Genomic DNA, 13,367 nt, shown 5'->3' with positions numbered 1-13,367 from the left:
TTTTTTTTTTTTTTTTCCCAAAAAAAAAAAAAAAAAAAAAAAAAAAAAAGCCTCTTTGAATTTGAAAAAATAAACCTTTTGGTTTTAAAAGGCACACATGTTGCGATGTCACATAGTACGTTCCAATTATGTCATCATGTGATACATGACAAAACCGTATATTGTTACTAAAATGAGTCATATATGGCATGTCCAATATAATGGAAATTTTGATGCATGGCATGGCTGCAGGGATGCACCATTAATTCAATAGCGATGCCGGTGACGGCCGGCTGGATAAGCGGGGCCATCACGGCCCATGGAAGGCAGTCGTTAGATGAGCAAACTGGATTTTCCTTTGTGAATTGCAGCATAGAAGGAACTGGGAAAGTGTGGCTTGGGCGAGCCTGGGGACCTTATGCAACTGTAGTATTCTCAAAAACATACATGTCTGATGTTGTGGCTTCTGATGGCTGGAATGATTGGAAAGACCCCTCTAGAGACCAGTATGTGACTCATACTAATAAATTGAGTAATTCTACTTCATAGCAAAAAGAAAAAGAAAAAAAGAAAAAGGAGTAATTTTTATGCGCACTATAATTTTTTTTACAAAATTTAAATACTAAATAATGTGCAAATAAACTTGTCAATACAATATAAGAGGTTAATTAACGAGACATGCATAACTATATCTCAAATCATCTGCCGTTAATTATATTGTAACAAGTCAGTTATTATATGATAATTTGATAAACAATTCGTTGCACTAAAATATAGATCCAACTTCTTTCTATTTCTTTTATCTGCCCGTTTCATGCATAAAATTCTTTAAATAATCATATACCACTAATCTGTTTTTTTTTTTTTTTTTGGCTAAATTTGAACCCAAATCTTTGATTAAACACCAATAGATTATTTTATGGACTGCTCAATCACGAATTCAATTATTAATAAATGTGCATATAATGAAAAATTGTGATTTTATTATTTTTTATTCTTTACTTAGCTATTGCTATATATTTTTTTATGACGACACAGGTCAGTCTTCTTTGGAGAGTACGAGTGTGAGGGACCTGGTGCAAATTACACATACAGAGCCTCATACTCAAAGCAGCTCCAACAATCTGAAGCAGAATCCTTCATGGACATCTCATACATCAATGGAAATGATTGGCTTTTAGATCTTCCTAATATATTTTCTTCTCCAAACCATCATAATAACAATAGGGACGAAGAGTTTTATTCATACTAGCTACCTAACTTTATAATATAATATACGTATAATCAATATATATAATATGGCAAAGTCTTTAAACCGGCGCCTACTATTTACCGGATTGAAACGATAATTGTATAATTCAGTATAAATCGTGTATATTTACATGTAAAGATGTATAATTAAGTATAAGTCTTGTATATTTACACATTGTACAATTCAGCATATGCCTTGTACAATTTAGCATATGGAAGTTGTACAATTGTAAAGATGTATAAGTTGTATGACAAGTTGTACAATTCATTATATATCTTGTATATTTATATACGGTAGTTGTACAATTCAGTATAAATCTCGTATAATGTCTTTCGCCGAATCAGTCAGATAAATAGTGCTTGCCGGACGAAAGATATTTCCTATATAATATAGTGCCATAATGAGTTATATATTATATAGTAGGGTCAGTACTTTATATAGGGTTGGTAAGTCATAATATTAATTACTCTCAAGATGTACAATATAAGCAGAGATTGTTATTTTATTTTTCTTTCGTAATGATGTGGGCTTCAAGTGCCTGGTTTAACGATACTAATGATAATAATAAATATTCATCATTCAATTTAGAATTTTCCATTTTTTTTTTAAAGAAATTAAGTTGGCATTTATTTGTAAGAAGCTAAATCAGCAATGACCACTCAATATGTTTAGAATTTTCCATGCTGCTATTTATTCTTATAAATCTCTCTCTCTCTTTTTTTTTTTTTTTTTGCCGCCTACTTTTATTAAATTTTTTATTCACTGCTGTTATCCTTTTATTATTAATGTGTGATCTCATTTTCCCATTCATTGTTTATTGCTTGGTTTTTAATCTTTTCGTTGACCTTTATTTATCCATAATCAGTTGTTTTCTTTTTAATCTGCTCTAGTTTTCATTTTTTACGTCGTTTTCTTTTATTTTATTTAATTACCGTTTTTTATTCAATGTCTGCTTTCTTCTAGTCCTATTAATTGTTGATTTGTTGTCATATATTTATTTATTGTCGTTTTTACTTGTTCTCTTCCCTTAAAAAGGGGGATTCTTGTTTACATACGTATTAAGATTTGTTGGTGTTTGTCTTTTCAGTTTTTCCTTATATAGATGTATTGTTTTCTTCCTTATTCCTGTTTTCGACTGACGTCGTATTTATCTGTATATGTCGTTTTCCGTTTTGAACTATTTTTCAATTACTGCCGTTCTCTTTTCAGTTATTTTTCAAGTGTTATCGTTTCTACTCTGTTATGGTATTTATTTATAATCGTTTCTCTAGTTGGTGTCTTGTTTATATATAATTGTCGTTTCCGCTCTGCTCCCCGCTTTTCTATTGTTTTCAGTTTTTGTTGTCCCTTGTACCGTTTGTTTACGGTTAGGTTACTTGGGTATGTTCTGTCGTTAACTCCTTCACCCTATTTAAAATTAATCCCGTTTTTATTTTTTACGTTTTTCAAAAAAGAAAAAATGAGAACGTTTTTAAAACGACGTTTAGCTCAATAAAAATAAAAAACGGAAATGAAAACGATTTTATTGGTTTAGTGTAAAATGAGAGAGAAATGAAAAATAACTTTTGGTCGTTTTTCATTTTTTATTTTTATTTTCTCATCTCTCGAGTAGAGAGAGAAAAATAGACTTTATTGGGTTTTTTTTACACTGACAACAATCTCTTGATAAAACTACCAAACGCATTTTCAAAAATGATTTCTGTCTGAGATTAAAAACATTTTCATTTTTATTTTCATACAAAAAATAAAATCATTTTGGAATGAGTTCGAAACGCGCCATTTGTTTCCTATTTCTTATTTATCGCTTTAATTCTTTCTTGGTTGTCGTTCTTTCCACAATTGTTGTTATTACTCACTGTCGATTTCTAATTCATCGCCGTTTGTCTTGTTGTGGTATTCTTTATTGTCATTTTTTTTTTACTTGCAGAAGTTGCCGGGGTGCGTTTAGTTTATGGATTAGAACTATATGATTAGAACTATTTTCGATTTACGTGTATTTTTTGTGAGAGAAAATACTGTAGCGAACCACGAACTATGATTTGAATCAAGGAACGAATCCATCTACCAAACATCAAAGTGTTTTCTACTTTTTTCCGTATCGTTAGAATCGTTAGCTTTCGCTTCTCCTTATTGTGTGTTCCATTTATTTTGTGGTCGTTGTTTTACGTTCATTTTTGTTTTGTTTTGTGTTTTTTTTCTTCCCTTTGTCATCGTTTTTATCTAAGCTGTGTGTGCGTTTCTTTTCTTTTTCTTCTTCTTGTCTGTCTTCCTATTGCTGTTTTCATATTTTTTTCCTTATCTTTTCCTTGTCGTTCTCATTCTTATTGTCGTTTGTATAATTTGTTTTCGTTTCCAGCCTTTGTCGTATTTTGTCCCCCCATTGTTGTATAGATTTCGCGCAAGGTTACTTTGAATTAAATTTGCACCAATGGCTTCTTATATCCGAATCATTAGAAATTCTTCAAATTACATGTTGCACGTGCTAAAATTTGAATCTGACAAAACAATATGACAAATTGCTTTAAAGCATGACACATTGCTAGTTTTTCTTGTTCCCATAGTAAACTAAAGATCTCAACTTTGTTGAAAGAAAAAAAAAAAGATTTTTAATGGCTGCAAATGGTTTTGCAATATCATCTTCAATTTAGAGAGAGAGAGAGAGAGAGAGATTCTCATCAGTAAAAAGAAAAAAAAAAGATCATCTTTGACACTTTGATTTTTCGTAAGATCCATATGGGTCTCGAAAAAGTTTCCAACTAATTTGAGCTTTTTGTATACTCGTACATTTTTTCTTAGGAGCCAAGCCAATGATTGATTGTTTTTTTTTTCTTGGGTTTCTGTTAGATTACGGGTTTTTTCTTTTTGGGCTACAAATTCTGTTAGATTACGCAAATAGTACTTCTGGTTGGAGAAGGAGAAAATGACGAAAGTAGCTTCTGCTCCGTTTTCATTTTCGTTTTCACGTTTTTTAAGAAAAAAAAATGAAAATGCTCTGAGGGAGCCGTTTGGCAGCATTTCTTGAAAAACAAAAAATGAAGACGTGAAAAACGAAAATGAAAACGGAGCCAGAAGCTACTTTCGTCATTTTCTCTCTCTTTTTGTTTTGGCTTTTTTTAAATCCATGTGTTGTGCATATGTGTAAGTGGTTGCTTTCATATTGCATTGATGTTTAGGTGAGTGGCTTTTTGTTTCTTGAGCATCTTTCCTTTGATCAGAAACAAATACTTCTTTTTGGTGCAATTGACTAATAATGAAGACAAAAATTCTCTATTTGTTCTTTCGTTGTGTTTGTTCTCAAGATAATGCCATTGAAATCTTGGAACATGCCGTAAAATGTTACAGTTGACTTCTTTCTTTCTCCGCGGTTTTGTGCTCATCGACGGATTATTTGTAGGGATGGCAATATTTCCCACAAAAATAGGGCATATTGTTCCGAACGGGCTGGGAATGAAGGACAATCATCAGGGATGGACACAAAATTTAGTCCTAACTTAACTCACAACATATCTCTCACGATACAAATGCTTCCCTCCCTAAAAGGAAACTTGAAGCTCAATACCATGGTTCTCTGCTGCTGGTCTAGCAATCCGTTTTGGAAATTACTATTGTTTTAATGTTACCAAAATTTATCCTATCAACGGAATCTTATGAATCGGACCAAGCCGACGACCGTCCCCGCACCAACCCAACCCATGAACACCCCTAGTTGATTCGAGTTTTTAATTTGAGTTGAGATGTGATTTTATGTGAAAACTTTTTACTGTAGTAAAAAAGTTAGATGTGATTGTTTCTGAGAACTTTTTACTATAGTAAAACTCGAATTCTAAACTTAAATCAGCAAAATGACATGTCAAATTCAATGTCCTCGTAATTGAACTTCCACAGATATTGTCTTCTTAAGATACTGCCCAAGAAAGAAAGTGTATTTTAACCTAAATCCTCTATCTTTACGACTGAGTGGTGTCATGATTAGTTCAAACTAAAGCAAGAGATTTTTTCATCTGAGTCTCACGGTGCCTTCTTAAATTATGATAAGAGTAACTGAGAGGCTTTTTTTTTTTTTTTTTTGGGGGTTTTTTTTTTTTTTTTTTTTTTTTTTTTTGAGTTTTGATCCAAAAGAATAAGCCCGTAATTTCTTTAAAAATTAAGTCTACTAATTAGAACAAGAGAAAAAAAATTGAAAAATCATATAAAAAATTAAAATTATATAAGAGTTTTTGACCAAAAAAAAAATTTAAGGCCTCGTTCATTTCACCGAATCGAGTTTTCAGTTTTAGGTTTCTACAGTAAAAAGCTCTCAAAAAATGTCACATCTAATTTTTTTTCTACTATAGTGAAAAGTTCTCAGAAAATATCACATTTTAACTCGAATTGAAAATTTAAATCCGCGAAGTGAACGAGGTCTAAATATAGACATTTGAAAAAAAAATTGTTACACCGCGGTCGAGGAATCGACCATTCCCTCCAACGACAAGCGCCGAGGCCTTCTTGGCAAGAATCGGTCGCTGGCGTCGAGAGTATTACAGTAGCTAGTGTGCCTTTTGGACGTCGAGAGCCCATGTAGGACAGTTGTCGTCGAGCACCTCGCTTGGCTTCATAGATATCAATTTAAGAGCTTATTTCACTTAAGAGCTTATTTAATTATCACTTTAGGACAGGTGCTCGACGACGTCGAGAGCCCATGTAGGACAGGTGCTCTACACAAGCATCATAGATATCTCTATCCTATGAACAACTCAAGGTATTTCACTTAAGAGCTTATTTAATTATCACTTCTCAGTCTCAAATCAAATACAAAATCATGTAATAGTTGGCCAAACAATCACACGCATTAAGAATAAATTGAAATACTCAGCATATATGGATTAAACATCAATTAGTTAAAAAAAGATTGAGAATCTGAACATTCATAATCCGGCTACATCGTAGCCCTAGAAAAAGAAATTAATTCATCTCTAAACAAGATAAATTCCTAAACAAAGTCTTAATCATTGGAAAGGAAAGAAAAGAACTAGTTTGGAGTTGAATTGAAGCGTCTCCGTCTCTGGATTTTTACCGTTGTTCTTCTCCGTACTCAATTCTCCTTTCTCTTCTTGAATCTCCTCCAAAAGTCAGCCGTCACTCTCCAGTCCAAAAGTCCCCTTTAATTGCCCTAGAATCATCTATTTATATGTTTAGGAGCATTAGGGTTAAAAGGGTAAGTTTTCTCATGATTGGCCTTCAAAACGCACCGCTCCTTTTCTCGCATCGTAGTGCCGCGGCTTTGAGTTCCTAGCGCTGCCTGTGAAAACTCCTGGGCGCCAAAACGCTGCCCATTCTGCCCAAATGTCTTGGTTCTATAAAACTGAGTGCCAAAACGCTACAAATTGGCGCCTAAGCGCTATGTTTGTTGTCTTTTTTCCACCAAAAGTTGTCCAAAACCTTCCAAATCATAGACTTTCACCTAACCTTCAAATAAAGAATGAAAACACACATAAAAACTAACAATAACCTCGAAAACTAACTAGATATTAAGTGTAAAACGATACTAAATGAGCGAGTAAAACTCACTCATCAAATACTCCCAAATTTAATATTTTGCTAGTCCTCGAGCAAAACAAAAATGAAAGAAAGAAAACTAAAAAGAAATGAAAACACGAATAATACGAAACATAAATAAATGAAACCTTTTTTGAGTATTGATCTGGCATTGTTTCCCAAAAAAATGCCTTAGAGATCTCACATAAGTTACAGCTCAAGAAAGACTTTAAACTTTTTGAAAGTTTAGAATTTCAACTCGAATGCTAATCTCACCCCCACCTAAGACTCCTTATGTGTGTGTGTGAATTATCAATTACACATACCCAAATGCGACTCAGATGAGTTTATGCAATTAAGTGAATCAAGGTAGATCTCTAATTTTTTGAACTCCATAGGCTTGCTTTTCTTATCACTCTCCACTAATGTCGGTCAACAAACCACTAAGGATCAATAGGACTTTATTAAGCTTGAATTGAATAGTTAGGGATTAAGGTAGGATAAACGGATATCAATGAGGCTCTGAATTTCCTTAACTCATCAATTACTCTAGGACCTTCTTATAGAACTTCTAACTCAATATCCCAATACATCTGCCATTTGCCATCAACATTCTTGTCTCCACTCTTTATTTCTTTCTTTCTCTTTTTTTTTTGTTTTTTGTTTTGTTTTTCATTTTTTTTTGTTTTTTTTATAAATATGACAAATACAGAATTTCGTTGGAGACATCAAACAAATTATAGAAAATATCAATACACCTCCCAATTTCAAGCATAACTCAACGTGCATCCTAGAATAATCAACAAGCTTAAGGGAAATGGTGAATGATAGGATTTATTTTAAGGCTAAGCTGATAATGTGGATGACAGAGAAAAGTTTAATCATGCTCAAAGAGGTGACTAGGGATATTATTATAACAGGGTAAGCTCAAACGGCTCAAACGATCCAAAAATGGCCTAAATCATTTCCTTAGTGATAAATTGCCTGGAATTTCACCTCGAGTGATAATCAAACAAGTTCTAGAGTCCGGTGAGATCTTAAGAAACATGAAAATCACATAAACTTTCTCTAAGTTCACAAAATGGCCAAGTGCTCTTAGTTATGTGCTCAACAATGCAAGGAAATCATAAGTAGAGCGAAACCAACAAACAAGTCAAGCACACAAACAATCAAATTATTCATTGTCTCCCAGAAGCCATAGTTAAGTTCAATCATGGTCTCATCATCGGCCGGGGGCGAAACAAGCCGAACCAAAGCTCAAGTTTTTTGTTTTGTTTTAAAACTAAATAAAATAACATAAAATAAGATAGTTAACTCCCCCAAACTTAAAACTGACATTGTCCTCAATGAAAAAGTAAAACAAGAGAGTGTAGAGGACTTCCTTAAGTACTTGTCAGTCAGTGTCTTCATTGGGTGCAAGAGGAGGTGCGGAAGTTGCCGCTACGTGCTCTGCCACTTTTGCTCAAAAGGCTCTATTTTGAGTGCCAAAGCGCTACTGCTGCTGCCAAATCCGCGCTTTCATGCTTGCTTGAGCTTCATTTCAATTCCAAATCCTTAGAGCAACCCCCAAACTTATTTATTAACCTATCAATCAATTTAAAACACAATAAGTAAACTAAAAATAAAATAAAAAATAATAATGATAATAAAAATAAGTAAAAGATTTTAGAAGGCTCGGGTTGCCTCCTGAGAAGCGCTTGGTTTAACGTCATCAGCCCGACATCTTGCTTCTTATGGTGAGTTCAGGAGAATGTTAGTCTTCTGTTGATCAAAGCCACCATTAATATATGGCTTCAAACATTGTCCATTGACCTTGAATGTTCCCTTTGCATCATGAGTGACTTCAACTGCTCCATAGGGAAATACTCTCACCACTGTAAATGGCCTTGACCATCTGGACTTGAGCTTTCCTAGAAATAAGCGTAGCCTTGAATTATAGAGCAGTACTTGTTGGCCCGGCTTGAACTCTTTTCTTGAGATGTGCTTGTCATGCCAAGCCTTAGTTCGCTCCTTGTAAATCTTGCCTTTCTCATATGCATCATTACGGAACTCATCCATCTCATTAAGCGTTTGTGGTTTCTCAATTGATGGAATAGGGCGTTGATAAGTGCATGAAAATGCACCCTAAATATTGCTTTTGACTTACATAATATTAAAATATTTAAGCTTTAATTAAACAATTCCATTATTTTATTCATAATATTTTTAATTGGAATTTGTCTAGTTTTTACTTAATTATTTACAGATGAAAAGCAGTGTAAAACTGTACACAAGAAGAAGCCATGAAAGCCATGTTCAATGAGTCAAAATTAAGCCACACGAGACAAGAGCCGCGTCAGCCCATTGAGCCATCAAGCCGAGCCTCTGCGTGTGCCCAGCTCTCTCCCACGTTCCCCACTCCATCTCTTGCATGTCACCAGCACGCCGGCCTGCCAAGGCGCGCGTTCTTCTTCCGTACGGTCTCTAGCGCATCTGAATCTCCCACCACGTGGACCCCGCGCCTGCTCACGCCAGCCTGCTCTCCCCTTTACGCATGCCACCTGTCAAAAGCGGGTCCCAGCTGTCTCCAACGCTAGCAGACTTCCCCCAATCCGCCCGCGACACGTGGCATTTTCTCCTCACTGCCAATCACGTTGCGACACATGTCCCTTTGTGTTGAATCAGAATTTCTCTATCAAAATCAGACGAGATTACCAGATTTCTTCCTCAAATCAAATATATGATTTCTCCTAATTTATGTGTAATTTTATTTTGTTTCCTTTTCTTTTGTAATTTTCTATTTTTATTGTTTGTTTCCTTATTTGACAGGCAACCTCTGAACACTATATAGATGGGTTAGCCTAAGGTTTTAGGTGGCTTTTAATATTTAGTTTTCTGTCGTCTTGCTGTCAATCTCATATTTTCTCTCTAGAACTTGTGAGAATGTTTTGCAAGATAGGCTAGAGTTTTCTTGGTGAGGTTAGAGATGAACTTCTGTTGAGTGACCCAATTCGGGGTTTTGATTCCTTGTTCTGTAAACTTCAACATCTGAATGAATTAAATCTCATCTATTTTTCTATTACTTTTCAAATTATTGTGTGCCAACTTTTATATAAGTTCAGTCACGCTTTTCTTATGTAATTATGTCACGCATTCTTTTGCCATTCTAATTATTTTACAAATTATCTTTTACTGCAATATTGTCAAATTGATATATTGTCGATTTTAGATAACTTGTAATAATAATATTTTCTGAGCCAACATAGAGATTTAATTTATTTGATTATTTTATTTCGTGAATCAAAACTTGAATTGGTGAACGAAGCATTAGGGATTCTCGACACCTTACCGTTTTCTTCATACAGATTTCCCCCTTTTTATTTTATTTGCACAAAAATCTCAAAAACTCTCATTTTTCTTTAATTCACTTTTCTCTAACGCTCTTATTCTGTTAATCATTCTTGTTATTTTGTTATCGCTCTGTGGATACGACCGCCCTTCTGTGCTATAATTGACCGCTTGTGAATATCACTTTTGGGCGTTAATCAGGCGTGATGGGCCTCATCCCAAAGCTTCAAAGTACCTCCGATTGTTAGGTCTGAAAGAAGCCATCCAGTCCATAAACTCCATAGCTTCATGATCTTCTATTGCACTAGTTTCCAGATAAATTAGACAAGCTTCCAAAGGCTTTTGAGGTTGGCCAAGATGCTCAATGACCAAGGTGTTAGTTGTTTCAATTCAAAAACAACTATCACTCGCTTGCGGATATTTGGGAACATTAAATACATTGAAAATCACCTCCTCCTCTTGTACTTTTAGGCGAAGTTCACCCTTTGTACATCAATGAGAGCCCGACCGGTTGTCAAAAATGGTCTCCCAAGTATAATGGGAATTTCCTCGTCTTCTTCTATATCCAAGACAATAAAATCAGCTAGAAATATAAACTTATCAACCTTGACGAGTACATCTTCAATAATTCCTCTCGGGTGTTTGATGGAGCGATCGGCCAATTGTAATGAGATCGTAGTTGGTCTTGCTTCTCCTAGCCCAAGTTTTTTGAAAATTGACAAAGGCATTAAGTTAATGCTTGCACCTAAATCGCATAGTGCCTTTTCAAAAATAGAATTTCCAATAGAACAAGGGATGGTAAAACTCCCCGGATCTTTGAGCTTCTAAGGCAACTTCCTTTGCAAGATGGCACTGCACTCTTCAGTAAGTGCAACTGTTTCATAATCCTTAAGTTTCCTCTTGTTTGACAGGATATCTTTCATAAACTTCACATAGCTCGGCATTTGTTCAAGAGCTTCGGCGAATGGGATGTTTATGTGCAATTTCTTAAAGATGTACAGAAACTTTGAAAATTGTTTATCAAGCTTACTTTTCCAAAGGCGTTGAGGAAACGGGATCCTTTGTGATGGCTCCACTGGCAAAGGTTGTTGAGCTGTAGGAATTTCACCACTCTTCTCCAAAGATTGAGTATCTTTGGGTGATAAAGCCTCTTCATTACTTTTGCTAGACTTCTTAGGCTCTAGGAATGTTTTTAATTCTTTCCCGCTTCTCAAAGTAATGGCCTTGCATTGCTCTATTGGATTCACCACCATTGTACTTGGCAAATTACCTTGTTGATGATCATTTAACATGTTAGCCAATTGACCGATTTGCACCTCTAAGCTTCTGATCTGAGCCAATTGATTCTGGAAATTTCTCCTGGTTTCATTCATAAATTATGTGTGAGAGGTAGCCAATTGAGCCATTACATCTTCTAGATTCACCTTATCCTCTTGTGGTGGGTTACTCTGTCCGGGCTGTAACATATTTTGAGTGTTTCTCCAAGACAAGTTTGGGTGATTACGCCATCCGTGATTAAACCTATTGGAGTAAGGTTTATTCTGTTGCCTATTAAAATTTCCCACATATTGAGCCTGCTCCATTTGTACCTGTGCAAAAGGGTTGTCAGCTTGACATTCATAACTTTGGTGAGATCCGTTGCAAAATTCACACACTGGAGTGGATGTTTGGATAGGATTGGCTGTCAATTGAGTATTTTGCAATTGTTTAGAAAAATAAGCAATTTGGGCAGTCAAATTAGTGATGGCATCAATCTCATGTAGTCCAGCTGTCTTCTTTGGTATGCTTCTTTCACTAGGCCACTAGTAATTATTGGTTGCCATATCTTCTAGCAACTCATATGCTTCATCTTCATTTTTCTTCATTAATGCTCCTCTTGCAGATGCATCGATTAGAGTTCTTGTAGTGCCACTCAACCCATTGTAGAAATTATGGACTTGCATCCATTTAGGTAGACCATGATGAGGACATCTTCTCAGTAACTTCTTGTATCTCTCCCATGCTTCATATAGAGTTTCACCTTCATATTGAGCAAAATTGTTGATCTCGATGCGCATCTTCGCTGTTTTAGCCGGTGGGAAAAACTTAGAAAGGAACTTCTGAAGTAAGTCTTCCCAACTAGTGATCGAATTTGGCGGCAATGAATTCAACCAACGTTTTGCTTTATCTCTCAAAGAGAACGGAAACAACCGAAGGCAAAGAGCTTCATCACTAACTCCATTGTATTTGACAGTATCGCAAATCTCTAGAAAATTTACAATGTGAGCATTAGGATCTTTATTTAACAATCCATTAAATTGGATCGCTTGAATCATCTGCAACATCACCGGCTTCAATTCAAAATTATTCGCCTGAATAGTAGCCCCCCTGATCACTGATTGAACACCGGTTGGTGGCAATGCATAATCTCACAAAGCCATTGGCTGATTAACCACCGGTGGATTGTTTAGTAGTATGTTGTTGTTGTTGTTCTCATTTATTGCCCCTCTAGGATCAACCATAGTTTCTTGCGACTGAATGACAGTTTCTCCCTTCTCTTTTCTATTTCTTCGACAAGTACGCTCAATTTTTGAATCAAGAGGAAGTAGAATACTGCTCCCAAACTTTCGCATGCACGTAGAGTAAATTCCTGTAGAGCACAAAATAAGAACAAGAAAGTAAATAACAAAATAAAATCTAAAGTAAAACTAGAGTTATTTGGTATCGATATTAGTAAAAACAAAACAATCCCCGGCAACGGCGCCAAAAACTTGTTGTGAAAAATCATAACGCAAGTATACGCTATCGCAATCAAGTAATATAATAGTGAATAAGAGTATTGTCCCATGAGGATTGCTGTTTACTAATTACTGAAATTATATTAACCCTAATTTTATTTGAATAATCAAAAAGAGAGTTTATAAAATTAAGTAAGGTAAAACTAAAATAATTAAATAAATCAAACAACGCTAAACAATGGAATAAAATTCAATAGATTAAGACTCTAGGGTTTCTGATTTCACCAAAATTAATCATGTTCAAATTCTCATAATTTAAGAAAATTAACAATCAATCCTATACTGACAGCAATTTCTCTAAAGCAATTATTATTCTTTCTCAAGCAACAATAATATTAATCCAACAAGCAAACTCTACATCTCTATCAGACTTCTAAACCTGTTAAAAATCATTAAGTGCAAGAAATTCAAAAGAACTGCACAAGCATCATAGATATCTCTATCCTATGAACAACTCATGGTATTTCAATTAAGAGCTTATTTAATTATCACTTTTCAGTCTCAAATCAAATACA

The 13,367-nt window shown here is 34.8% G+C and overlaps 1 protein-coding gene and 1 non-coding gene across 2 annotated transcripts in view; both read left to right on the top strand.

Moving 5' to 3' along the window:
- Window positions 1-1,231, top strand: part of LOC21405418 (probable pectinesterase 15) — a 2,563-nt gene extending 1,332 nt beyond the window's left edge. The window contains exons 4-5 of the mRNA XM_010100539.2: window positions 232-485; window positions 1,018-1,231. Of these exons, the coding sequence (XP_010098841.2) occupies window positions 232-485; window positions 1,018-1,231 (468 nt within the window). The remainder of the gene's footprint in view (window positions 1-231; window positions 486-1,017) is intronic.
- Window positions 1,232-12,028: 10,797 nt separating this feature from the next.
- LOC112092059 lies at window positions 12,029-12,132 on the top strand. The gene has a single exon (XR_002902410.1). It is a non-coding gene; the product is annotated as a small nucleolar RNA R71 (small nucleolar RNA).
- Window positions 12,133-13,367: the final 1,235 nt, after the last annotated feature.

The sequence above is a fragment of the Morus notabilis genome, unplaced genomic scaffold (assembly GCF_000414095.1).
Source record: "Morus notabilis unplaced genomic scaffold, ASM41409v2 Scaffold124, whole genome shotgun sequence".
Lineage (NCBI taxonomy): Eukaryota > Viridiplantae > Streptophyta > Magnoliopsida > Rosales > Moraceae > Morus > Morus notabilis.
This window is presented reverse-complemented; position numbering and strand designations above follow the sequence as displayed.